This window comes from Filicampus tigris, chromosome 5 (assembly GCF_054856515.1).
Source record: "Filicampus tigris isolate MCC_2025a chromosome 5, RoL_Ftig_1.0, whole genome shotgun sequence".
NCBI classification, from domain to species: Eukaryota; Metazoa; Chordata; class Actinopteri; order Syngnathiformes; family Syngnathidae; genus Filicampus; species Filicampus tigris.
This window is the reverse complement of record NC_141221.1, coordinates 16370084-16398041: the sequence shown is the minus strand read 5'-3', so window position 1 is coordinate 16398041 and position 27958 is coordinate 16370084. Positions and strand designations below refer to the sequence as shown.

Here is a 27958-nt window from a genome sequence, read left to right as displayed (position 1 = left end):
CAAAACAGCAAATTGAATAGCACACTAGCAAACAATGAAAGAAATAAAACAAGGACTGAAGAAATAATTTACACATAACATGCATTATAAATGCTATTTACATCCTTTGTGCAGTAAAGCATGCTGGGAGCGCATTAACCTCCCAGCGACGCTACAATATAATTATACTCAAATTCGAGTGTATGTACAGCATTTTGTTATGGATGCAGCGTGCGTGTTTTTTCTATTGCTGATCTAAAAACAATTTGAGGTTAACGCGTCACCATTTTCACGTATTTTGTTCTCGAAGGCGTGCCGTAGATATCCATGATAGCAGTCTGTGTTGTACGCATGCGCAATATAAGTTTTGGGGAAGTTATTGGTAAAATATTTCAGTAATGTACCTCGCTAAATCTACAAGTCACGTTTTCAGCCTAATGCAATACAGTACAGTATTAGGAAAACATTTAGAAGGCCGTTGGCAAACAACTGGCGTGGTGCAACTATGTGACGTCATAAGTCACGCGACAGTAGTCATTTGATACAAGCTGGCGCTCAACGGCGCTACGGTATCCTTCACCAAACCATATTATTCGTAAAAACCCCAAAATGTGGAAAGAGTTGGACGAGGAGGAGGAGGAAGAACTTTGTAGCGTGAGGGAGAAGAACAAAGGAAAACGACGACATCCGGAAGCTGTTTCCAAGACTCGAATTGTGCTACACATCGAAGGTAACAGTAATTTCCACAAGTCTTCTACTTACACACGTGTGATATTGGCATTTCCTATTACACATGTAGAAATATGAATGTGGTAGAAATATTAACGTTTCACTACTGTGGTGGACACATTTTCGAAGAAAGAGTGTACAACGCGCAAGCATTGCAATTCACTACTAGCCTTTGCCGCATGTACAGAATTTAAAATAACCTCGCACAATCGCGCCTTATCGTCTTGGCACTTGGTGAAGCAGCGCGTGACTATTTACTCAAGGTTGTTTTTGCTTCTCAGCTGTTATGTTCATGCGTTTCGTTTGGTATTAGTGTAACATCATCTGCCGTGTTAGCCGCACTGCATCCCATGCACCTGCTCTATGCCGTTTCTCCCCTTTATTGCAAGGAATAATAATACAATTAAAAATTATCATAATAACTTTGTGGCTTATTACACTGAAAATATTGCCACAGCTCGGGATTAGTGTATTTTTCACCATCTATTAGACAATTTCCCCAATTTCTTTGAGCAATGTATTTATTATTGTGTGAATACTGAAAGCTATAATAACAGTTACTCCGCGACCGCGAGTCATTGGTAGCGCAGTGGTAAATGCAGTGCGGTCATGTGTGGTAACCCCCTTTGAACAAACACGATCTTGAGCATTTTTATTCAATAATTGATGTTTGTATAAGTATATCATAGCATACAACATTATTTAACAGTCATCATTACACTTGCGTTCAAATTTTTGTATTCAGCATTTTCAGCATTCACGCTATAATAATAATAATAATAATAATAATAAAAAATAATAATAAAAATAAGAATTATTATCATCATCATCATAAACATTATCATCATTAAATATTATATTAATACATTTATTTTCAAATGTTTCCTTATGTTTTTGTGCATTTATATCTTTTTAATCTTCTATTATTCAATTATTTCAATTATATGTCCCTTGTTTTTGTCTAACAAGTGAATCTATTTATCAAATTTTAATATTTTTTGTTCTGTTTTCAAATATTTTTGTACTGTTTCCACTATAAGTGTATTTTTCAACTAATATATTTTAGATTTTTTCCAATACTTGTACTTTGTTTCTTCACCTAATATTTTTATATTTTAAAAATATTAATTCATTTTTCATTTAAGATTTTTCTATTCTTTCCAAACTGTGGTATTTTTGTCCCCAAAAATTCAATATGTTTTTTCACAATGTTTTTGTATTTCTATTTTTTTTCAAATATTTTATTTGTTACCTTATATTTTTAATATTTCCCAACTAGTGTATTGAAAAAAATCCATTAATTTTTGTAGATTTTCTAATATTCACGCATTTTTCATATAATAGTTTTCTTACAGTAGTACTTTGATTTTAGGGGTCTTTTTTCCTAATATTGCATTTTTTGTTTTACATTTTTTTCTACTATAAGATATTTTGGTGTTTACTTAATCTTTACTTAATTGTGTGCTGCAGATGCCCAGCAGCGGACTGCTTGTCGAGTCAAAGAGGAAGTTGATGATACACAACCCCCTCATGGTAATGATGACAAGGACGATGCACATCCCTCCAATGTCAAAGAGGAAGAGGATGAGTTTCCACTGACCGTCGTGGTGGTGAAAGGTGAAGACAACGAAGACGAACCACCCGAGTCGTCACAGCTTCGTCACCGCAGTCCGAGTGGAGACCACTGCGGAGGACCCCAGTTGTCGCATAGTGACGACATCGAAGATACCAGCGATACAGATGACGACAAACTCTCAGAAAAGGGGGCGGGCAAAGGACGCTTCATCTGCTCTGTCTGCGGCAAGAGCTATGCATACAAGTGCAGCTTAACGCGACACACGCAGACGCACACAGGGGAAAAACCCTTTGCTTGCTCCGTTTGCAGCGCCAAATTCGTCCGAAAGGTAGCGCTTATTGCACACGCCGCCACACACACCGGGAAGAAATCGTTTGTATGCTCCGTGTGCGGTAAGAGCTACTCTTACCAGAGCAGTCTGAACGCGCACATGCAGACGCACAATGCGGAGAAGCCCTTCAGTTGCTCAGTGTGTGGCGAAGGCTTCATTCAGAAAGTAGCTTTGATTGCGCACATGACGACGCACACTGGAGAGAAATCGTTCTCATGCTCTGTGTGCGGGAAAACCTTCTCTTATAAGAGCAATTTAAATATTCACATGCGCACGCACAAAGAGGAAAGGTCCTTCAGTTGTTCGGTTTGTGACAAAAGATTTTACCTAAAGTCCATTATGGTGTTACACATGAGAACGCACAGCGGAGAAAAACCTTTTAGCTGCTCTGTTTGCGGTCAGAGGTTCACACGGAAAGTGAATATGATTAAACACAAGAGATCACATACGGGATTAAATGACACTCCAGATGTTTTAAATGAAAACTGAAAGTTGTATTTCAAATCAACTGTGACACTGTGCACACACACAATGTATATGTTCAATGTGTATTAAAGCTCCCATACATGTTATTATGCTAAGTAGTTCATTGTTCATCACACATGGTGGTGATGCTTTTTATTGTTGTCTTTTTTTTTTTTTTTAAATCTGAATGTTTCGTAAACTTTGATTCTTCCTTTGGTTTCATATTTTCTAATATATATATATATATATATATATATATATATATATATATATATATATATATATATTAGGTCTTACACAAATGTGATTGGCTCATTATGTTATGCTGTGCTATGCTGTAGGTGGTATCAACACGTCGTGTGTTCCTCCTTTAAACTGACTTTATTAACACAAAACAAGACAGCCTTCTTCTCTACTCATCCTCAGTCGCTGAGGCAAACCAATTTATTCACATTTCTGAGATTAAAAGTTGCCTTCTTCTTTTGAAATGCTTCTTTATACTTCCGCGGGAGACCCACGTCCACTCTGCTGCTCACTGTGCACTTCTGAGTGGGATTATGCATCGGCGGTCATTCTGCGCATGCGTCAAATGCGTCAATTGACGCGATCAATTATAAAGCTTTAATTACCGCCCGTTAACGTGGTAACTTTGATAGCACTAATATATATATATATATATATATATATATATAGTACTGTATTCTTGGCAAATAAGACAAGTTGTTATTTCCGCCTCCGTCCTCATTTCGTCATTTTCAATACCAGAGAAAGATTGCGCCAGCGGGTTCATAGCGTTGCTTCGAGATAGAATAGAGTGGGTGGGTGTCTTATGGTGAAATCACGAAAAATATTGAAGCTTTGTGTTTTTATTTCTGCATGTACCGTCAAAATGAATATTTTATGTTTGTTTTGCTAATACTATACACGACAATGCCTCTGCTTGAGCTCATCGTTATAAATACCGCAACAGATGGCGTCCGTTGCACGTCGCGGAAGCTTGGCAGTCGGCAGAGAAAAACCACCACAGAAGAAGAAAAAGGCGGAAGTGTGCGTCGACTCGGCACGGACCAAAAATAAACGAAGGTAAATCGAACGAAAAAGTATCAAAATGTTGAAAGATCTGGTTAGGGAGCGACTAATTGCGGCCGCTGATGAAATTTTCGTGCTGTTTGAAAAAACAATCACGGTGTACGAAGAGGAACTTTGTCGAAAAAGAGAGGAGAACGAGCGACAACGACGAGAACTGGAGGCTGTTCGCCACACACACGTTGTACTACAAAGCGAAGGTATGACCATATTTAACCAACCTTTTAGACTTGGCCAATAAATTCAAAATGAACCGTGTAAAATATTCTGGATCGACATAAACGCGCGCCTACAAGAAAAACTAAGCATTTCCCATTTAAATAAATCGAAATGCTATGAATCCGTTCTAGCTCCCATAAAACACTAACAAAAAATGAAGCAAGTTTTTAATGAAAAAAAAAAAAGTATTCTACAGCATTGCACTTAATAAAACCATACCTGATTAAATAGATAGCCAAAACAGCTCGCTGCATTGTGATTGATGCATTGCAGATGTCCAGCCGCTGATTGCTGGTCAAGAAGAACTTCAGGGAGGAAGCTCCAGTTTGGAACAGAAGGGTTCACAGCACCCCCACGTCAAAGAGGAGGAAGAGGAGGCTCCACAGCCACTCCATGTGAAAAAGAAAGAAGAAGAAGAAGAAGAGGAGGAGGAGGCACTAACCGTCATTGTCGTGAAGAGCGAAGGCGATGAAGACGAACCACCCGAGACGCCACTACTTCATCATCGCGGTCCAAGTGGAGAATCACAACCAGACACATTCTTAGCGCCGCTGCCACACTGTGACAAAATAGAAGAACCTTCAAGGAGCAACGCAGACTGCGAAGGTGACGGCAAGCATAAAGAGCACTTTACTTGCTCGCTGTGCGGAAACATCTATTCTTATAAGTGCCAGCTGACTACGCACATGAGAACGCACAGTGGAGAAAAACCCTTCAGTTGCTCGGTGTGCCATAAACGATTCACCCAAAAGGTAAACATGGTGACACACATGAGAACGCACACCGGAGAGAAACCTTTCACGTGTTCGGTTTGCGGGAAAAGTTATTCTTACAGGAGTAACTTGAACGATCACATGAGCACGCACAAAGAGAAAACTTTTAGTTGTTCCGTTTGTGGGAAGAGATTCACTCAGAAAGCAAACATGGTGACGCACATGAGAACACACACGGGCGAAAGACCTTTCACGTGCTCATTTTGTGGAAAAACCTTCTCGCAAAAGCCCACCATGGTGACACACATGAGGGTACACACAGGGGAAAAACCTTTCAGTTGCTCCGTTTGTGGTAAAAGCTTCTCCCACAAGAGCAATTTGAACGTGCACATGCAGTCGCACACGGGAGAAAAACCTTTCAGTTGCTCGATTTGCGGCGAAGGATTTATCCTCAAGGTGGCTTTGATCGCGCACACAGCAGCGCACACCGGAGAGAAATTGTTCACGTGTTCACTTTGCGGTAAGAGCTTTGCGTACAAGAGTAATTTGAACGCACATGTTCGGAGACACAAAGAAGGTAGTGGTTGCTCACTTGATGAGGAATTGATATGATCACTGTACATGTGGTATCACACTTGTAAAAAAAAGTAGCTTTTTCGTGTGGAAATAGTACATATGTAGAATAAAACTAGTGAAAAAAATCTACTGCAGTGCACATTGTATGGTCCATGGATAGGCAACTTAAATGCTAGAGGGGGCCACAATTTTTCATCAGTGCTACTGGGGGGGCATATTTGCAGTTTGGCACCTGCTGATTTGCACAAAAAAATTCCCTCTTCTTTTTTTTTTTAAATACATTTTTCAAATTTCCCCATGTTTTTTGTATAAAACCTATTTAATGTTTCTCAGTGTTTTTATTGATTTATTTTTAATAATAATTTTTGGGTAAAAAAATAAATAATCAAGGAGCCATTCACAGTGTGGGAGCCAGTTGCCCATCCCTGGTATGGTCACTGCATTCAGAAAGGATTTACAGAGCTTTTTCACATTCAAAATTGTTTTTTACAGTGCCTCGCTTTACTGGCTAAGACAGAGGTGGGCAATTCCAACCCTTTTAATTAATTTAATCTATTTTGATGCAAGGCTGTAAAGCTTATTGAATGCAATAATTGAAACATTTGTATGTTTATATATTTTATTGCTACATAAGTTGTTTTGTGTGTGTGTATTGTATGTGCTCTCAAGTCTCAATTGTACTGAAGCCTAATCAAATCAAGGTTGGGTTAATTGTGTTTGTGGTATACTGATTGGATGGCAAGGGCCAGTTAATGGACTGAAAAATGCACATGAATAAAAATGTCTTAGAATGTCTTGATGTTGGAGTTCAAGTCAAGCTGAATGGCTTCTGTATTTATTTTCCTTTTGGTTGTTCAACATTATGCATGGTGTGGATCTTTCTCTGTGCTCACATTCTTTGAAATAAACACTACCACCGCTCTACTTTCTTACTCTGTTCGCTTGCTCTCGAGTCGTCTATCGCAGCAAGATGGCCCCTGGCACGTTGTGGACGCACCATTCTGAGGGCAAAAGGCGGAAGTACGAAACGGACATTGTTCTATTGAACCTGTGCGTATGCTATTAAAATGTTAACGTTTGTATGTATGGTTGTTTTATTCTTAGATTATTTTTCCCTCTGCTCATCTTGAGCTGTTTCTACAATACCACAAGATGGCGGTAGTTTGGCACCACCGATCTGTAGGTACCGTAAATCCACCACTACCGAAGAAGAAAAGGCGGAAGTGTGCGTTGCTCAAGACGGAACGACAAAAAAGTCCAATCAAAATCGAGTGAAAACCATAAAAATGTTGAAAGAGTTGGTAAGGCAGCGACTAATTGCGGCCGCTGACGAAATATTTGGACTGTTTGAAAAAACGATTGCGTCATACGAGGAGCAACTTTGTCGAGCGCGAGAGGAGTGCGAACGACAACGACAACTGGAAGATACCAAGATTGAAATCGTGCAATGCGAACAAGGTTTGTTCACATTTTCACTTAAATTACTCACTTCAAGCATTTACTTTGGCTAATAAGCTCAATATTGACGGTGTCTTGAACATTTATCCAGACAAGCGTCTAAAGGCAAAAGAAAGCAAAAGGTGGCGCGATGTACATTCTTCTGTAACGTCATGTTTGATTATATGGAGCTTTTCCGGAAATAATATAGCGTAGATTTATATAGCGCCTTACACTGGGACCAGTGACTCTCGTAAATGTGACTTACGCGCACCTCTGCTTGATTGTGTCATGCAGCTAAACTTGTGGAGAGCTCCAGTTTGGAGCAGGAGGATCCGCAGCCCCCCTACCTTCAGGAAAAAGAGGAGTATCCACAGCCCCCTGACATCCTCGTGAAGGAGGAAAAGGAGGAGGCTGACGCCAGCCAGTTGCCACTGACCATCGTCGTCGTGAAGAGCGAAGATGAGCATAACAAACCGCCTGAATCATCAAAGCTTGATCATTGCAGTCCAAGTGAAGACCACTGTGGAGGCCCACCACCAGAAAACTTCTTAGCTCCACTCTCACCCTGCGACAAAACAGAAGAACCTTTGAGAAGCGACACAGACAAAGGAGACGACCAGCGTAAAGAGCGTTTTACCTGCTCGGTTTGTGGCAAAAGCTACTCCTACAAGTGCAATTTGACCCTCCACTTGAGAACACACACAGGAGAAAAACCTTTTAGTTGCTCGGTTTGTGGCGAAAGCTTTTCCAGTAAGTACAGTTTGAATGTACATACGCGGACCCACACCGGAGAGAAACCCTTTAGTTGTTTGGTGTGTGGTAAGACGTTCACGCAAAGGGCACACATGCGGTCACACAAGAGCACACACACTGAAGAGAAATCGTTCAGCTGCTCAGTTTGTGGTAACAGATTCTCCCGAAAGATTCACATGGTGTCACACATGAGGAAACACACGGGAGAAAAACCCTTTAGCTGCTCGGTTTGCGGTGACGGATTTATTTCGAAAGTAGCTTTGATTGCGCACACGGTAAAGCACACCGGAGAGAAACCTTTCACCTGCTCAACTTGCGGCAAAAGCTTTTCCTACAGGAGTAATTTAAACGAACACATGCGCACACATAAAGAAAAACCCTTCAGTTGTTCAATTTGCGAGAAGAGGTTCACCCAGAAGGTGAACATGGAATCGCACATGAGAACGCACACTGGAGAAAAACCTTTCACTTGCTCGTTTTGTGGAAAAAAATTCTCTCAAAAGCCCACCATGATCACACACATGCGAATACATACGGGGGAAAAACCTTTCCGTTGCTCCGTTTGCGGCGAAAGCTTTGCGCAAAAGGGCTCGTTGATTGGACACGAGCGAACGCACACGGGAGAAAAGCCTTTTGCTTGCTCGGTTTGCGGCAGGAGGTTCTTTCTCAAGGGGAACATGGTGTCACACATGAAAACACACACAGGGGAAAAGCCTTTCAGTTGCTCAATTTGTGGTAATAACTACTCTCACAAGAATAAATTTAAAGCGCACATGCAGACACACAAAGGAGAATAAACACTAACCTGTCCAGTTTTGCTCAAACATGCAAAAATGTACAGTATTTTATAAGCACATGTTGCAATTGATTTTGCGATTGCCTTCCACTGGGTTTCAATTTTGTCATACCTAAACCAATGTGAAATTAATTCTTCTCCTGTGTGTTTCTTAACAGGAGTAACACACACTTTGGAAAAAAATAGTTTCGACAAGGGTAGAAAAAGGCGCTTCATATGGCTGCCTTTTGTGAACTAACGCCTCTTTGGTTGCAGCAATGTAGTTCGTCCTGTCGAATACTCTCAAGATAATGGATACAATTGATTAATAGGCCCGCCCTATCAATATGAGCATTTCATTAGAGTTCCTCTAAGGTTTTATTCATTTTTAGACTTGCATGCTTGACTTCCAAGTTATTCCACACACATTTCCCTTAATTGTAAATAACGTAAATCAGCTTTTTGTTTTCAAAGTACAACAGTTAGGTATCATGATTAGAAAAAAAGAACAGACCAGACACAAACAATTTTGAAACTTTTTAAAAGCTTTACAGATGCTTATCGTATATGCACATTGCACAAGCACACTACTGTAGTGTGATACTGTGTTTGCAGCATCATGATCATTGTTATCAATGTGTGCCAAATACAACGTCATCTTTTCTATAAAAAAAAATACTAATGCCTTGTCTTTTATTGTATTGTGATAATATTTAAATTGAAGAACGAGTCGAATGTTAGTTTTGTGTACTTCACATACTTTTTGAATAAAGACAATTTGGATCCTGATTACTGGAGCTGTAAATATTTTATTTATGATGCCTTTTGCACAAAATACTTTCTTCAGTCTGATGATTGGTTATTATGGGCTGTGCATTTCAGAGTCACAGTGGCACCTGTTTTGTTGGCATGTACTGTATGTAAAGAAGTATTAGGGCGGGTCAAGTAACTAAGCGGGAAAAAGTTGTCATATTTTATGAGAATAAAGTTGTACTTTTCATGTGATCATGTGATATTTTTTCATTGTTATGAAATTCAAACATTTGTCTTATTGCTTTTAATGCTAATTCTTTCTTTCTTGGAAATCTCCCAAACCCCCGCCCCCTCCGCCTCCAAAAAATATTGTAACATTATGAATTTCTTACAGCTTCATTCACGTAAAACTACCACCTTTAATGAACTAAATCCGTGACAACGGGCAGCCTTGGTGGAGTCCAACCAGCACTAGAAACTAATCTGACCTACTGACCGAAATGCGGACCAGACTCTTGACACATGGTCGTACAGAGGCCGGAACCCCATACTCCTGGAGCACCAGCGGACTCCCCCATGGACATAGTTGAATGCCTTCACCAAGTCCACAAACCAGACTGGTTGGGCAAATGTATCTTTTAGAATCCAGCCGGGGTTGTACAGTTGGTCCACATTTGCATGGCCAGGACGCACACCAAATTACTCCCCCTGAATCTGAACTTTGACTTCCCAGTGGAACCTCTTCCCCAGCAACCTCGAAAAGACCTTACCAGCGAGGGTGGGGAGTGTTGGAACATGTCCTCCGCCACCACCTTGGTGGCCACCCGATCTTGAAAGGTGTGTCAACCACAGCCTGGATGTCATCCACTAGTGGAACGCTGCCACTGAGGAGCTTTTTGACCACTTGGGATACTTTAAAACAAAGCTGGATTCTGCTTGGCCTGCCGGTACCCATCAGCTGTTTCCAGAGTTACACAGGTAAAGGAAAAAGAAAAACGCCAGATTGGACTCCTTCAGTTTGGCAGCAACTCTCGCTGCTGGTGTCCACCTGCGTGTTCGGACATTGATGTTTTATAATATTATAATTGTACTTTTTAAATTTATCAACGAAGCAAATGTCCAGTTTGTCCCACTCACGTTTCAATAAAGACCCTTTGCATTCTGATCTTATCAGCTTGTGCTTTCACGGTTCACCTTTAGCCGTCGTCAACAACGCCTCAAGGTGGCGGACGAGTGACGTTAGCGCTGCTCGACTGTTGTAGAAACACCACTGAAGAAAAAGGCGGAAGTTCGGATTTAAATTAACGCGTGAGGACAACGAAGCCGATTCGCTTGTGTGGGGTAAAATAATTGTCAAAATGTTGAAAGATTTGGTAAGGGAACGACTCATTGCCGCCGCCGACGAAATCTTCGGATTGTTTGAAAGAACGATCGCGTCGTACGAGGAGCAACTTAGTCGAGCGAGAGAGGAGAGCGAACTACAACGACGACAACTGGAAGCTATTTCTAAGACACAACTGGTGTTGCACATCCAAGGTGCGCTCAAATTGTCACAAATTTCGGTTGACGTTTTGCTCAATTTAGCTACTTTGCAGCGTTTCTGGACAGTCACAAGGACAATTAACGCTACGAAATGAATAGGCAGAAAGGGGGGATTGAATCACTCCGGAACATCACAAAGCGTTCACAAAGCTTTTAAATAGAGAGGTGGAACATATTCACAATTCTTTTCCTCGCACTAAGTTTGATATATATAATCAAAAATATAAACAATTAATCAAACTTATTATTATTATTTTTTTAAAAAAGGTCCTGTTTAGGTACATTGTTTATTTGTGTTTTGAACGTGGTCCATGTCAGAAACATGGATGTGCCAAGCCTAAATTTATGTTAGACAATATTCATCCGTCCATTCGTTAGGTCTGCACAATCTATCGAAAAATATAGATATTGCGATATTGGATCATCAATATGCATATTGCAAAGGCGTGTAATATTCTTCTTAAGGAATTGTATGCTTTTATCTGAATGTGACCAGTCAGATGCAAACGTAAATAGAATGTCTTTAGGTATGTCCCACAATCCGATGCGATCATCCATTTTGGATGGCCACCCCTCCTTTTCCTTGGGAACACGTATGCTGGTCACTTGGACTCTTATACGCGACTACGTGTTTTTAGTGCATTTAAACCGGCTGTTGTGATCGAGAAATACACAGAAACTTTGAGCAGGCGAGTGTGCCGTATGCCGACAAGTTGCGTTTGAACAGAGTGATCGTATTTTAGCAGAGAATATTTGACCTGTAACAAAGTGATCAAGGCAAATTCGAACATAGTCGGTGTTCAGTAGGTTGGCTCTGTTTATTACAGCCAGCCACAGTCGTTTTGGTCTTTCACTTTTTTTCTGGATGTGAAATCCCTGATTGGTGATCACTTTTGTGAGTCTGTAGAATCCTTTTCTGCCATTCCCCCCTCGATTTGCACAGCCAACAGCAGCACAGGTAGTAGGCTTGGCAAACGTCCTTCCTGCTTTGCTGAAGAATAACAAATGAAGCGGTAAAGGAGCAAAACCTCCAAAATGTACGCGGGGCAATGCATCGTGGGTAATCCTGAGAAGTCGAAACAGTCTATAGTTGATTATGTAGGGTAATTACAATTAATTATCTAAGAGTATATTGAGCTCACTTATTTTGCTGTGAAAAAAGTGTATTGCTTTCATCAGATAATAAAAATGTCTTTTCTTTAGGAATATGTTAAATATCACAATAATATCGATATCGCTATGTTGAAGAACCATATCACATCTGTGGGCAGTTTAGAATCTAAAGTGAAGCTAACATGAATGTTTTTGAAAGATGTAATAAAATGCAAATGAGTCAAAATTCGAATCCCACACTCCTCTTCAAATCACCGGCTCACCGTCATTATGTTTATACCACACTCATATAACGTGAGCTCAACTGTGCCGCTTGTGTCCTGCAGATGTCCAGCCACAGATCGGTCACCAAGCACAACAACATTCCCCTCAGCTGCAGGGGGCCCCCACCAGTTTGGAGCATCCGCAGCCCCTCCACGTTAAACAGGAGGTGGCGGCGGCTGTCCCCATGAAAAGCGAAGAAGAACCATATGAGTCGCATCGCATGATGACAGAGACCAAAGGAGACCACGGCGGGGCACCACAAGCAGACCACCTCTGCCCTCCGCTATCCGACAGTGACGACATCGAAGAACTCATGAGGAGCGGTACAGACTCCGAAGGTGAGACGAGGCGTCACGCTGACAAAATAAAAAAAAGAACACTTCAGAAAACATAATTATTTAATTAACTTACATAGACATGTCATGCATTATTGTAATGCAATAGTTCCCAAGATACCACTTGAACTATTACTCAGAGTTAAAAAAACAAAAATTACCGTACAAAAAACAGAGCTTGATTAATACTACGGGTGTAATGGGACGCTAAATCACATTTCGGTTCGGTTCGGATTTTTGGAAACTCCGGTTCGGTATATTTTTGGTACAAAAAAACAGATTATTTTTTTTTAAGTATGTTTATTTTGCAAAGATGACAAGTAAATGGTACATTTTTTTGAAAAAATAAATAAAAGCAAACCATTCGGGTGATATTCTAAGGAATTATACCAAAATAAAAAATACACTAACAATAAATGTCTCTTAATTTTGTAAATTATTAAGACACTGAAGTCTTTAAATACTCAGCAGCAACAGCCTATGACACATCTAAGTATTCAAGTTATAGACAAGCTCCTCATTACAGTACATGTATACACTTTTTGTGATGGAAAAAAAATACATACAATAACAGTTACAATTATTGCTAACTATATTAAAACTCTTTTTATTATGAAAAAAATACATTAACTTTAAAAAGTCTTTATGAAATTGTATACACTTTTTAGGCATTGAAATCTTTGAATGTTCAACAGCATATTGTAACGAATTGGGTTATCTGTGTTGTGGTTGGATTTGTGTGTTGCTGAGTTGTGATGTTTCCAAAGTTCATGAATGTATCGTACGGCAAGCGAGTGGAGCAGCGGAGAAAGAAGAGCGCGAGCAGTTGTACTTGGATTAATAGAAACGTGATAATTAAACTACGTCTGACGGCGTGTTCCTGGAAGACGCTACAATATGATCAATCTCGCTGTTCAAGTTTGACGTTTTGGGATAAAAAGACTGCTTGCTTCCGCGTCTACGAAACATTCACAGTCGGATGATGCCGTGCATGTTAGATGTGCTATCTGCAACATAGCCGCCTATCTCATTTAGTAATGTCGGCACACAACTTTGGGACTCCTCCACGTACCTTTCCCCATCGGCGATTTTAACAGGAAAGCCAGAATGTTCCCAAACAGGAGACCGCAGTGTACGGAGGGACCTTCGAGCTCTGGCTCTTTTCTGGCTCTTTTCTGGCTCTCTATTTTGTGCCGCTACCCTCCTCTCCCACGTGCAACAGTCAGTAGCACCCGTGTGTAAACTCGCGCTAATAAGTGGACCGAACCGAACATGCCATACGAAACGTGTTAATACACCCACGTGTACCGTTACACCCCTTACAATACATTTTTACATAACATACATTTTTCATCTCATGAGAATGGTTAAGTTTAGGATCTCACTGTACACTTAAAAAAACACTAAATACTGTATATATGCACAATATTCATTTGTGGCATACGAATTAATTCAGTGCCAGACATTTTCAGACCCTCTTTTACCCTAACGTTCGAAACTAAAAAAAAATATATATAAATAAATTCCTGGGATTGAATTGCTGGACTGTGAAAAGACATATAAATGTCTCTTTGGGATTGAATGAGTTAAGCAGAAAAATCCACCCATCGCATGGGCGGCCATTTTGCCTTTTACTGGCACTTGCTGTTGACTAAAAATGACATCACAGTCTCCAAGGGCTCAGCTTGTGAATGCCACATTTTTGCCTGAGCCAGTGGCGACTGTGATGTCATTTTTAGTCTACAGCAAATGTCAGTATGCAGTAAGACAAAATGGCAGCCCGCCCCCGAGGTGGATAAAAACGTGTGTTTTTCATCTTAATTCATATTCCAAAAACTCATTATTCATTAGAACATACTACTGTAAATAATTTCTTGGACTTGACATCATCCCTTTAAGGCTTGAGACGATGTAACTTACTCCCACCTCTGGTTGCTTGTATCCCACAGAAGAACTTGAGGGGGGCTCCAGTTTGGAGCTTCCCCAGCCCCGCCACATTAAGGAGGAAGAGGAGGAGTCATCCAGCATCAGCAACTTGCTGCTGACCGGCGCCCTCGTGAAGACGGAAGATGACGACAAATCGCCCGATTGGTCGCCGCTTGATCATCATAGTCCGACGGCACGCACGCAGTCGCACGTGAGCACCCGCGCCAGCGACAAATCCTTAACCTGCTCAGTTTGTGGTCACAGAGTGTCTCGAAAGATTCACCTAGCGGCGCACATGAGGAAACACGGAGGAGATAACCCCTTGAGCTGCTTCGTTTGTGGCGAAAGGTTTAGTTCAAACGTTGCTTTGATTGCGCACACGGTAATGCACACCGTCGATAAACCTTTAGTCTGCCCAATATGCGGTAAAATCTTCGCCTGCAAGAAAAATTTAAGCGATCACATACACACGCACAGAGAAGAATCCTTCAATTGTTCCATTTGCTATAAGCGATTCACTCAGAAGGTGAACCTGGAATGGCACATGAAAGCGCACGCGTTAGAACAAACGTTCACCTGCTCGTTTTGCGGCAAAACCTTCTCTCAAGAGGCAACCATGGCGACACACGTGCAGATACACACGGGAGGAAAAGCCTTTGCTTGCCCGGTTTGCGGCAGGAGGTTCTGTGTCGAGGCAAACATGGTGTCGCACATGAAAACGCACAACGGAGAAAAGCCAGTTAATTGTCCCATTTGAGGTCAAAACTACTCTCGTGAACAAATTGAATGGTGAATAAACATTGTGTCCACTTAGGCAAAAAAAAAAAAAAAAACATAGAAAAACTAAATCACAATGATAATAAAAATACGTTCTGCGCCCCCGACAAGTCAGATGTCATGTTAGAAAAGAAATACAGAACAAACTATTTTTAAGAGACTGTCAATAATCGTATGTATGTATGTTATTGTTTTAGATTTATTTTATTATTTTTTTATTTTTTTTACATGTAAATGGTTCTTGTCGTAAATTTTGTTTTATTGGACCATTTAATTTTAGGAACAAGTAAAATGTCACGTTTATGTCTCACTTGTTTTACAATAAAGACATTTGGAGTCAGACCTCTGCAGATTTTTGCTTCATCTACTTTTAATGTTCAGCCGTTGTGATTAGCGCCTCAAGGCGGCCGTATGACGTTGCGGCTGATTGAGCGCTGGCGAACCACCACCGAGGAGGAATGCGGCGGAAGCTAGCAAGCATTGGCAATCACTCAGTTACTGCAGAAGGATGACGAAGCGATGGCAAGTGTGGAAAAAGAACTTGAAAATGTTGAATGATTTGGTAAGGGACATTGAGAAACTAATTGCAACTGCCGCCAAAATTTTCGGGCTGTTTGAAAGAACAATGGGCAGCGTTGTACGCAGAGGACATTTGCCAAAAAAGAGTGGAGAACGAGCGACAACGAAGCATTTAGAAGCTGTTTCCAATACATAGACGGTGTCGCACATTCAAAGTGCATTTACATATTCACAAACCTATTTTAACATTGCTTTAGAATGTATGTCCGCATGCATTTTACACGGGTTTCTAGTCATATCCTACAGGTGGCGTTGTAGCACTAATTGTGAGTTCATGTAAAACGGACGGAAAGGGCAATTTTATTATTCTTGCACATCACAAAACCTTAAATAAAGGTATTAAATGGAGCTGTTGGACATATTAGTTATGTTCTCTCAATTTTGGTAACTTCAGGGACTTAAAATCCTGTCTAGTAAAATGCTTTGAGATTTGAACTTGTGTGCAGGTAAGAAACATGGCTGTGCCAGGTTAAAATTGAATTTGAGATGACCATCCATTTTCCATTGCTCTTGACCTTATTAGGGTGAGCTGGCTCTTGTACCAGCTCAATTGGAGTGACAGGTGGCATACAACCTGGACTGGTTGCTAGCCAATTACAGGGCACACACAGACAAAGCAACATTCGCATTCACATCAATGGGCAATGTCGAGCTTTCAGTGAATCCGACATGGATGCAGAGCTGGGCAGTTCGTCCCTGGGCCGGACCGGTCGGACCCTCCGGCCCGGCCGGATGCCCATTTGTGGGGCGGAGGGTGGGGGCTGACAAATATTTAAGAATGGCTGGACTAAGCATGGCCGGAAGTGGATTTTAGTCCGGCCCACTAATCGGCCCCCCGGGGCTCGCAATGGAAGTAAGCACACGCAGTTGGGTAAGTAGTAAAGTACTAGTGGCGCATTTTGAAGCGCGTCCACAGTGGGTTCGAATAGTAAATTAGTCAGCTAATGATCCTTAAAAGGCCTCTGCCGTTAGCATCTCTCCCGCGTCGGCGTCAGTCATCGCGGCCGGACTGGCAAAAAAGGGTCAAGTGCCCAGCTCTGCGTGGATGTTTCTGAAATGTGAAAGGAAGTTAAGAGTACCCGGAGACCACACGGGGGAGAACATGCAAGGCAGCTGGGATTCAAACTTGGAGCCACTCACAAGTGAGGCAAATGTGCTAACCGCTGTTATGAGTACTGTATATTTATTTGTTTTGCAGAGACAAACACGCCGACTAAAGAGCAGAGCCCATTTTGACTCTGCTGCTAACTAAAATAACAGCACCCACTAAGCCCCCTTCATGTGTCATTTGAAGACTGTGTATTAATTATTATTTTTAAACTTTGTAACTTAGTTTTATATTTGTATGATTGTTAACGATGTTATTTCAAACGATGCCTACGAAGTGAACAAAAGGTTTTATGCTAGCGACAATTTGACTCAAGAGTGATTATTTCATTTAGAGTGGGACGGCCAAAGTAGGCCTCTGTTACATGTATTTAACTCATTCACTGCCAAAGACACATTTATTTGTCACAGTCCAGGCATTCAATCCCAGGAGATTTGTTTATATTTTTTCCAAATTTTTTTCAAACATTCGGGTAAAAGGGGGTCTGAAAATGTTTGTCAATGAATGAGTTAAAAAGGTGACTAGTTTAGTTTTATTCGAGTTGTATAATACCACAGTTAACTTATTTCTACGCTACTTGTAGGACCGTGACGTGTTGGAAAATGGTTGACTTGGTGCCTTCGCGCGTCATCAATACAAAGGTGAGTAGTTTTACTTTATTTTAGTTCTGTTATACCGCTATTTTTGATTTCAATCACATTTTAAAATGGAAATGTTGCCTATGAAGGTTTTAATAAGACTCCTATACTGTATGAGCACCACAGGAACTTGTGCCCCAATTTGTCCTGTTTCCTTTTATTGAAAATATGAGTGTATTTTGTCAGTTACATGTGGGAAGAATACAAGTATGTAGATCTGTGTGTAAGTCGGTCTTTGTTTGCGTAAACGTGTGACATATTTTTACTAGTTGGAGTGCCTTAAGGCAAAACATTAGGTAAACGTCGGTATTAGAACTGGAGCAATGCAAAATAGAAAAAGAATCTAAAAATATGAAGTACAAGATGAATAATGCACAGATATATGAAAAACACACTAGTTGTGGGAAAAATGCTGAATTAAAAAATGAGCATTATATATAAAAAAAAAACATGCACAATGTGAAACAAAAAATTGTAATTTACAAAAAAACAGATTAAAAAAACCATCAGAATAATAAGAAAAAAGTATGGAGAAAAATATACACGTGGTGTTACACAAAATCAAAATATAAGTAAAAAAATTCTGTTGAAAAATTTAAAAACATGAAAAAATACAAACTATGAAACAAAATGTACAAATATCTGAAAACATCAGAATAATTTAAAATCAGATCAATATTAAAAAAATAAATAAAACAATACAAAAATATTCAATAAAAATACACAAATAAAATAGATGAAAACATACACAAATGTGAAAATCATAAAAATACTAAACATAAAACACATTATTGGAAAAGGAGTCCCAGAATAATTGATCAAAATGAGCAATTTCTTAGAAAAAAGTAATTAAATGAAAAATCAAAAATACACAACAACTATTTAGAAAAAAATCTACTTGTAAAACACAAATATATTTTACTCATATCTGCTTTCATGAAGGATAAAGTCGTGGGGTCGTGGTGCTCTTTTTTTAGACTCTGCCACTTACGAGAAAAACTCCACTATTGACTTTCTGTCTTATCCAACATGCTGAAATGGTCTAGGATGAATGGAACAGAGGGGGAGGAATGTTTGTGCTGAGGTCAAACTCCTCCGCTCCAATGTAAACACGCCAGTAAACGCACTACGCTTAGGTGGTGTATTGCTCCAGTCAAGTGTAACCAAATCTGACTTGTGAGCTCTACCTATTTTCACATTCCTGCACACGTGCACGCCCGTGTCGCCGTGACAAATGTCAGATTGCTCGGGTTCACCGCGACTTGTCACACGAGCTCCACGAAAAAGCTGCCGCGCTGACCGGAATAGCCGCGCGGTAAATATATATGCCGCAAACCGACGGTCGGACCAAAGCGGCCGACGGTTGTTTAGCCGTGCGAGCTGATTAGCTGTTGGGCGGTCCCAAACGCCAAGGCCATTGACTACTATTTTAGTTTGAAACATTGGGTCTAAATTGTTTACACTAGAGCCCAACAATAAATTGAATTCAAATGGACATAGCAATGTAGTAGAAAGCAATTTTCAACTCCTTTCTATAAATTCATGGTTCATTTGCCTTTATTTTGGTGTAAACCTAACCTACAAAACCAAATCATTTGTGTAATAAATCTGATATTGTTGATTGACATACAGATTAAATTATTGCTTGTGTTTGTTTAAAAAAAACATGGGAAGAGGACCTTGCAAATATATTTGCATATTAAATCGCAGTCGCAATATTGAGGGATAAAAACCCAATTATTTTTCAAAATAGCTTAAACACGTTTATGTGTGGCATAATTGAGCAAAATAACACTTATTCTATATTTTTTTATACACGCACACACTCTTAACACTTTTATTAATATGCCGTACTGCCAGAAGCAGAGGCTGAGCTTCACTGTGTTTGTTGACAGATGCTAGGCAGTTCGTAACGGTGTCCTATGACCTGCGCAGTTTGTCCCCCAATCGAAGACTAAGAGTCAAAAACAAAGCTGTTATTCCGAGCTTGACAGGCTTTTGTTTCCCTAAGCAATGTGGTGGAACATTCTCACCATGACGCACTTGCTTCAGTCAAGGTGGCTTACAGGAAAGATGTTTATCCTCGGTTACCGTGACAACGGAGGAGAGAAGCCAAGCATGAAAACACAAAAGATTCAACCTACGTGAGCAAGACACTTCATTAGGTACACAAGCTAATGCTATCCAATCGAAAAATTCCGCTTCTTCCAGGGATAATAATGTCGAATATTATGTTTCAAAGCGAAAGCCTCGATGACGGCAAAGCAAAATTTGCTGAGGGTTTCTGGGGTGATGCTGAGCGGAAGTGCGTCACATATTACACAAGGCCCCCGTTGCTATGGTTTTACTTCCCGTACAGGTGGCAGCTTGTCTGCTTGAACAGTCTCATGAATCAACAGCAAGAGGAACATTTTTCCCTCGAGCTCAATCAGGGTCAAGTGGAGAAAAAAAAACTGAAAGACGTTTCCAATGTGCTGTATTGACCTACATTCTTGACATAGTTTTGATATTTGGCATATTTTTAACAGTCAGTCAAGGTCAGCGAAATTGAATTTATATTCTCGGGTTTTGGTGAAAATGTTCAATGACATGGAATTTAAAATATTATATCCTGAGCACTAAGTAAGATAATGTAAGTTTGCGAGACATGTCTGTGTGTGTGCGCGCCTAAGTACATAGGTGAGTGAGTGTGTCAGTGAGCGTGTATGTGAGTGTGTGTGTGGGTGCAAGTAAGTGTATGTCCAAGTTGCGTGTGCGTGTTGAGTGTAATCAATTAAGTCGGTGTGTGTAATCAAGTTTTTGTGTATAAGTGCCTTTGAGTGTAGGTAAATGTACGTGTGTGTGTGTGTGTAACTACATACTTAAGTAATTGAGTGTGTGTAACCGAATGTGTGTGAGTGTGTATAAGTGTAACTGGGTAAATGTTTGTGTTAGTAAATGTGATGTGTGTGGGTGTAAGTGCGTGCGAGTGTGTTTGTCTGAAGTCACTAAGAAAGAGCGTGTGTACGTCTAAGTAAATGTACATGTATGTGTAGTACCTCCCGTGTCTCCCTACCTATACCTCAGTCACTGAGTGTGTGTAAGCAAGTGTGTATTTGTGTATGCGTGCGCGCACATGTTTGGTTGTTAAACAGGCCGGCGGCTCATCCATATTGACAAGCACGGTTGGACAGATGTTGTTTGTCTCTTCTAAGTCCTGACGCGGACTCACGTTTACTTTTACTCCACTCAATCATTCATAGAGGCTTTAATACATCATGAGAAAGTGTCACGTGGTGACCTTGTCAGCACCTTTCGCCCCTCGATTGCTTTTTGCAACAATCACCAGCCCTGTTTGATCAGCTGCCACCTTTCTCAAAAGTTTGACTCTCATATAGTCAGTGTTAGCTAGGCTAGTGATGAATGTACTTGAAGTCCCTGTAAAGTAAAAATACATCTAAATTTGACACGCCACAATTTGAATGATTAAATCAGTCGCCAAGTACACATAACGAGGCTTCAAAATTAGTTCTAGTTCTATGCACCCCGACTAGTCTAAACACGGCAATCTGATAAATATTGTGTTTGCGGAATATGAGTTAAGAAGCAAAATCCACCCCTTTTTAGCCATCCCTGGGGGTGTCATTTTGTCACTTCTGTCAACAGAAATGACATCACAGTTGCCCAGGGCTCAGGTAACGACCAATCACGGCTCAACTTCAGAAAACAGGTCAGCCGTGATTGGTCGTTACCTGAGCCCTGGGCAACTGTGATGTCATTTCTCTGGACACAAGTGACAAAATGGCACCCCCAGAGATGGCTAAAAACGAGTGGATTAACTCTTATTCCACAAACGCAATATTTGTCATAATGCCTTGTTTCAACTAGTGGGCTTACATAGAACATATTCTTTTCACAAATTATGTGAAAAGGACGTGTCCTGAGAGAAGTAAAAGCTCGCAAGTCTCGAATGAGACATGTATTTTTTCCCTTTGATTAAGTAGGAATCCCTTTGTGGAATTTGATGCATTTGGAATTGTTGGTATTTACGCGTACGTTGGCCAACAAAGAAGACTACAAATGGCTTCCGCCCACTCAATCACATACCGAGAAGTGAAATATCAGCCTGTGGTCCCATAGGGGTGATTTCTGAAGAGCTGCAGATGTGTTTCGATTTCACTCGCATGAGCTTGAAAGGAACTTTCTGAAAGTTTCACTAAAGCAGAAGTTCTGCGGTTTCCTTTGAGTCACCTCAAAAAACACAACAGAGGTCGAAGTAGTAGCAGGTACTTTTACATGACATCAACCTTGTAAAAAAAAAAACATGTCAGATTTTAATACCGGTAGTTGTTTGCCAATATACAAAAATGTATATTGGCCGAAATATTGTGGGCGGTAATATGTAAACTAGATCAGCTCGCTCATTCGCATCAAAAATAGGCAGCTCACAAAAGATTTGCAAGTTGTGTAATGGGTGGGCAGGTACTGCATACACCCTACTAGTTGTATGAAAGACACTTATACAATGTCCTTTTTAATATGAGCTATTGGGTGAGATACCTGTCGCCATTCGAAGCAAATGGAGACAAGCTCAATGACATGAGAAACTGATGTAATCAGCTGAAACCAGCAGGCTGTAAAAGCTTTTTGTTCCAGTGCTGTTCGTGCTGCCTGGTCGCAGCACGTTATCTCCAGCCCCGAGGGGAAAGAGTCCGAGCCAAACCTCAAATGTGTGGCCCACCCCCAGAGGCAAAAGGGTGTGAATCTCTTTAAGGTTAAAGAAAGTTGCAATTGTCCACGACAATGCTTGAGCTGACCCATTTCCCCCCCTTTTTCATTTTCAACTTGAGCGTCTTGTGTTATTTTAGCCGTGTTATATAACACAAGCAGGCCTCCTTCCCAGAAGTGACTTATGCAAGAAAGAGGAAGATTGCCAGCGCAAACGCTGCACTTTTGTACCATATGACACTGCATTCATAGGTTAATACTCTTGTTGAAGCGTTTTGTATGTCTGGAGTCCACAAGCCCAATTAGCAATTTACAAAACAACTAAATGCGTGCTCGTTTTATCTTTCAAGAAGGTATCCAATGTAAACAAAGACTCACACAAGTCGTTTGAATTTTCTAGTCAGTTTTCTTTACCATCTCTGAAGTTCAGGAATCATACAATGATCATATCTGGGCAGCTTTTCCATCCTCGCGAATGATCTCACCCGAGACGGGCAAGGGCAGAAAAGGGGCCCGGTCTAACATGCGGCCCTCACATTAATACTGTCTTCAAAATCTAAACATAATGTGGGTTGGTCTCCTCCCTGGCTGGCTCTGCTTATGGGGCTGATCTTCACCAGCTGGACCCGTGCTCAGATCAGGGCACGCTGACTCTGAGACTTCTGATTATGCGATGAGTAATTCGCTTTTTCTTTTTTGTTAACTTTTGTTGGCTAATATAAAGCCATTCATATAGATTTAGATCTTCACTCTACAATTTTGATTAAAGATCATGTTCTCCAGACCACCTTTTCAGTACGGCTGAACACAACTTTTAACGTGACCTCATCAGTATGTGAATTGTGTTTATAAGGCTAACAGGTATTCTTTCCTTTACATATGTAGGGAAAAAAAAAAAAAGTCAAATTGGAGGTCGCCTCACCACACCAGGACCAGATTACTCAAAAAATATGGTAAGACAAAGTTACTGTACAAAACTGACACTTCTGAATGTGTAGATGATTAAAAAACGGACTTCTGAATGTATTAAGAAATGATTTAATATAAGTCCTGTAATGTACTGTATTGAAATCCTGTGCTTAAAATTATTTCATAGTCCAATGAAAACAAGACAAATCTGTAATGCAGAGGTTTTTTTTTATTGCACTAAGACTACAAGGAGAGCGGCCAACATTTTCGAGGCTTGTTTGCAAAGATGCGGACATACAGCGACCCAGAAGCAGAATACACAAATAAATAGTATTTCATAATTAAATGGAACCCCCCCTTTTCTTTCCATTTTTGCCCAATCCATCCCCATTTTCAATACTGGATAGCTATCTTGAAGCCAACTCCATCTCCCATGAGCCATTGCGGCATGGCGAACGCTACAGACCTGCTGTAAAGTGAAAGGGAGGATCGTGTGCTTAGCCAGAAATACCAACAGGTACACATTAGTGCTAATATATTGCTGCCGTCGAGCACAAAACATTGCACCTCCAAACTCTCACTTTTAAGGAGACTTCAAAAACAGTATGTTAAAACATTTACGGTGCATCAAAGAGCGCAAGCCATTTTCAACACTTTTATATTGGACAAAAAAAAAAAAAAAAATACCCACAAGTGTGGACTGACCAATAATATAAAATATTACGTTTGCTTGATTGTAACATGTGTTTACGGCTCGACGCCACCGATACGTTGAATATATTTTCATGGTGAATTGCGAGCGTGTTCACACGCTAATGAGCTGGGGGAAGAGTTCATTGGCAAACATGTCGTCCCAGGGGCTCTCGGAACACAGCGGGGACGACATGTCGCTGAAGGGGGACGGGGAGCCCTCGTATCCAGAGTCGCTGTAGGCATCCGCCAGGCAGGCTTCCTTGTCCAGGCCGCTGAGGGCGGGCGAGGTGGAGGTGGAGGTGGAGGTAGATACGCAGAGGAAGTCGTCCATCTGTCTGGGGATTACCACTTCCTCCGGCTCATCTTTGACGCAGACGTCGTCGTCGTCGTCGTCCTCCTCCTCCACCACCACCACCTCGTCAACAGGGAAGAAAGCCATCGCGCTGTCGTCGTCGCTTTCCTTGAAGTCTTCCGTGGCCACCTCTGCTGGCTTGGTGTAAATGTGATCCAAGTGGATCAGTCCATTAAGGGTCTCCAGCTTAATTGATGGGGACCCCAGAGGCGCAGGTGCGGCGGCAGGTACTGGGTCCCCCCCACCGACCAGGAGCACCGGTGGCTCCTCGCAGGACTTGAGGAAAAGCTCTGGGTCAAGGATGTCCAGAATGCCCAGCAGCAGATCAGACTGGTGAGGGAAGGGGGCGGGAGGAGATTAGCCCGGTGAACTCTCACCCCGTTGCAGAGCTCACTTGTTAAGCCTAATTTCAATATGTATTCAGAATAAACTACATATACCTGTCACCCAGTCAAAACGACAGTATGTCCAACATTAGATTCGCAAAATCCTTCATGATGAATGGGCATTTGACTACATTTCTTTGATCAAATATGGGGGGGAGCCTAGCTACAGTTGTACCTTGACTTACAAGTTGAATTCACTTGGTGACGAAACTCATAACAGCTTTAAAGATCTATCCCTCGCAAGTTAGAAAAACTGGGAATGGGCTCAATATCACCTTAAATCTACACACAAAACAGCAAAGATGACGGACATTTAAAATTTGTAAGCAATGACGCAATTTATGTACGTACACACTTGAATGGCACTCATGCGCGCACACTACAGTACTACTAAAGTAAGTAGTAAGTAAATTTGGTACACTGCCGATTTGTTGTAAATACGGTATTTGGCCATGAAACTTACATTTTCATTGTTTTGGGTATTTTATAGAAGAAATGGACTGTTCAGATGTTTATAAAGCAAAAATTGGCGACAAAGTTACTGTTGTGCATCAAATACTTTATCCAAAAACACTTGTTTTCTGGTGGGGGGTATTCACCCAAAATAGGTGATCTTTCCTATATTCTAATGCTGACTACTAAAAGATTAAGGTAGAAATGTTTTTTTTGTGACGAAATACGAGCGTCTAATCGTTCATTTGGTAATTTGTGTTTGGTCATAAAACAGTTCTGTGAGTCTTGAAAGATCAGTCAGAAAACTCTGAATTGGCTGGCATTCAAGAGGTTCTCTTTTTCAAAATGGCTGGCATTGAAGAGTTAAGATTTGAATAAGCGTTTTTGTTGTTTTAATGAGTAGATATAAGAAGTGCCAAAAATGCACCATAACCTTTCAGTGATCTGAGGTGCACCTACCTCATTGTCTGCAGAATCAGGGCCATCTGTATCCATTGGGACGTTTTCAGGTTTTGGAACTGCTGGGTCTGCACCTGCTGCAGAGGCACACGTAGCCTGAGTGCTGCGGACTCAGAAGACCCGATTCCCAAACCTGCTTCATTCCCATTAGACACCAACACCTGAACCTGGGAAGGGGAGGTGGGGGTTTGATTAAATATGTCCAGCATGCGAGGCTGTCAAGGAAGATGCCTTCCACTCAATAGTCGCACCTTCTCCTTTGTCTCAGAGGATTCCAAACGAAATCTTAGCTTCAGCTCATCATTTTCAGTAAGCAGACCATTGTTTTTTTCCCGGAGGAGCCGGTTCTCAATGTGAAGCTTTTTGTTCTGGAAAAATGCAGATGACAATACAAGTTTACCCTGCTTGCGTCGAATGGGTAATTAAACTGACAAGACTGATTACAGCTGCAGCATTCTAACCAACACAAAAAGAAAATACCTCGAGTTCCAACTCCAGGACCTGCTGCTCCAGTTCACCCATTTTGGCTTTTTTTCTGTCTCTGGCTGTCTGGGCTGCAACTCTGTTTTTTAGTTTCCTGTGAGGGGGAAGAGTAGGGTGAATAAATGAGGATAAGTGAGGACATTCTTTCCGTGATGCTGCGTAATAATCTCAACCGGCCATGTTCCTGCCACGCAGGCACGTCAGAGGCCTGTCGGGCGGGTCCACTCTGGGCAGATAAGCAGGTTTTAAAGTCCAATTGATACAACACGAGTAATTTGGCTAAAGGTAGCTCTATTATATAGGTATATAATAAATAATTCGTTTTTGTTATTATTGTCGTCATTAACTTTACAGAGCACCTTACAAACAGATGAAGCAAAGTGCAGCCATAAAAATCGGAAACAAAACAACTGTTGAACAAAGTTGAAGACATAAAAGCACTAAACCACGGAGCGAATTGAAAGCCAATGAATAAAATTGGTCTTTAAGACGCGTTTGAAAAAAAAAATACTGCATCATGCGTAAAAAAATAATAATACAAACGCAAGAAACAAGAGTGACTACTTTATTACGCGGTTAGGTTAAACGTCACCGCCATTTTGTGTGATTTAATCAATACTGTATGACCACGCGCGCTCCACATTTACGTTCAAGAGTCTTCAAAGGCAAACTCAATGTTAAAAAAATATATGTATATTCAAGACGAACCTTCTCAGCGCCTTCTCCTCTGGACTTAAGTGTGTAAGCCGCTGCCTTTTGCGCACTGGCTGCCCCACCGAGCTGCTTGACTCGGAGTCCGACGACGCCTGGCTAGAGGCTGACGGCAGGACGACCGAGATGGGGCGGCCGAAGCTCGCCGTCGAGCCGGCGCCGCTCTGCTTCCCGGAGATGAGGAGCAGTTTGTGGGCGCCCCCGCTCGTTGCTGCTACCATCACCATGTTTGCAGTATATCCTCGGTCTCCAATCAGCCCCCGACCAAAAAAAAAAAAAACAAAAAAAAAACTTGTGTCTTTGTACAGCCGCGGTAGTACTCTTCTTCTGACAGACTGACGACGCAGCGTTGGCGATTTTTCTACTATCGTGGTGATACCTGATAGGCTGTAAAGGACGTGGACGTACCTGCATTTCGGCCTGTGATTGGACAAGGCGCTTACCTCATTTGCATTTCAAGTTTCATCCTCTTGACAAAGACACATTCCCCAAAAGTTGTTTCCAAACCTTAAAAAAACCCTCCATAAATCATGTTTATTTCACCTTTTGTGTTTCATTACGCAAGCCCAATTCTTTAATGCAGTGTAGGGGATTTAGTTAAAAGAAAGTGATGCAAGCTATTTGGAGGAGGGGCGTTCAAAGATGTTGCATCATATTTGGGTCTTTCCTGGACTAGTAACCAAACACGCTGGGGAAAATGTACTAGAATAAAAAATAAATGTACATAACATTTCAAATATTTTTAGATAAAAATAATGACACATTCATCATAATACATGATAAACACATAAACTAAATACAAATGTTTAAAAAGAATAGTCATACAACAAAATATATACTGTATATGATAAAAATAAAATGAATACAAATAATGCAAATTGGCCTTGATAGCAGATGAATGCTTGTACATGTGGGCCTATAATATGGATACAGCTATATAACAGAGTATATTATATATTAATAACCTATTATTGTATTAATATTGAATGCGGACAGCGCCCAGTGTTTATATTACCAAATCGTTGTTCAGTGTCTTGATACCACAGGAATCACAAAATTGTAAAAAATAAAACAAAACAAAAAAAAAACCTGAGCAAATTATCATTGTATCATGGGACGATGTATATG

At 40.9% G+C, this 27958-nt stretch overlaps 4 protein-coding genes across 4 annotated transcripts; 3 read left to right on the top strand and 1 right to left on the bottom strand.

Annotated features, from left to right (window-relative positions):
- Positions 1-363: 363 nt before the first annotated feature.
- LOC147147506 (uncharacterized) lies at positions 364-6606 on the top strand. The gene is made up of 4 exons (XM_086030235.1): positions 364-709; positions 2179-3095; positions 4171-4366; positions 4659-6606. Exons 1-4 carry the CDS (start codon positions 589-591, stop codon positions 5708-5710), a joined length of 2286 nt encoding a protein of 761 aa, XP_085886361.1. The 5' UTR covers positions 364-588; the 3' UTR covers positions 5711-6606.
- A 284-nt stretch (positions 6607-6890) lies between these two features.
- Positions 6891-9628, top strand: LOC147147505 (uncharacterized). Its single transcript, XM_086029862.1, has 2 exons — positions 6891-7132; positions 7409-9628. Exons 1-2 carry the CDS (start codon positions 6961-6963, stop codon positions 8662-8664), a joined length of 1428 nt encoding a protein of 475 aa, XP_085885988.1. The 5' UTR covers positions 6891-6960; the 3' UTR covers positions 8665-9628.
- Positions 9629-10621: 993 nt separating this feature from the next.
- LOC147147504 (uncharacterized) lies at positions 10622-15692 on the top strand. Its single transcript, XM_086029869.1, has 3 exons — positions 10622-10931; positions 12377-12652; positions 14599-15692. The coding sequence occupies exons 1-3, from the start codon at positions 10754-10756 to the stop codon at positions 15330-15332; spliced, it is 1188 nt and encodes a 395-aa protein (XP_085885995.1). The 5' UTR covers positions 10622-10753; the 3' UTR covers positions 15333-15692.
- A 7812-nt stretch (positions 15693-23504) lies between these two features.
- On the bottom strand, positions 23505-27340 carry xbp1 (X-box binding protein 1). The gene is given in 6 exon segments (XM_086031472.1): positions 23505-24668; positions 25637-25744; positions 25747-25803; positions 25888-26004; positions 26117-26213; positions 26828-27340. Coding segments are annotated over 6 exon segments (1179 nt in total). The 5' UTR covers positions 27058-27340; the 3' UTR covers positions 23505-24098.
- Positions 27341-27958: the final 618 nt, after the last annotated feature.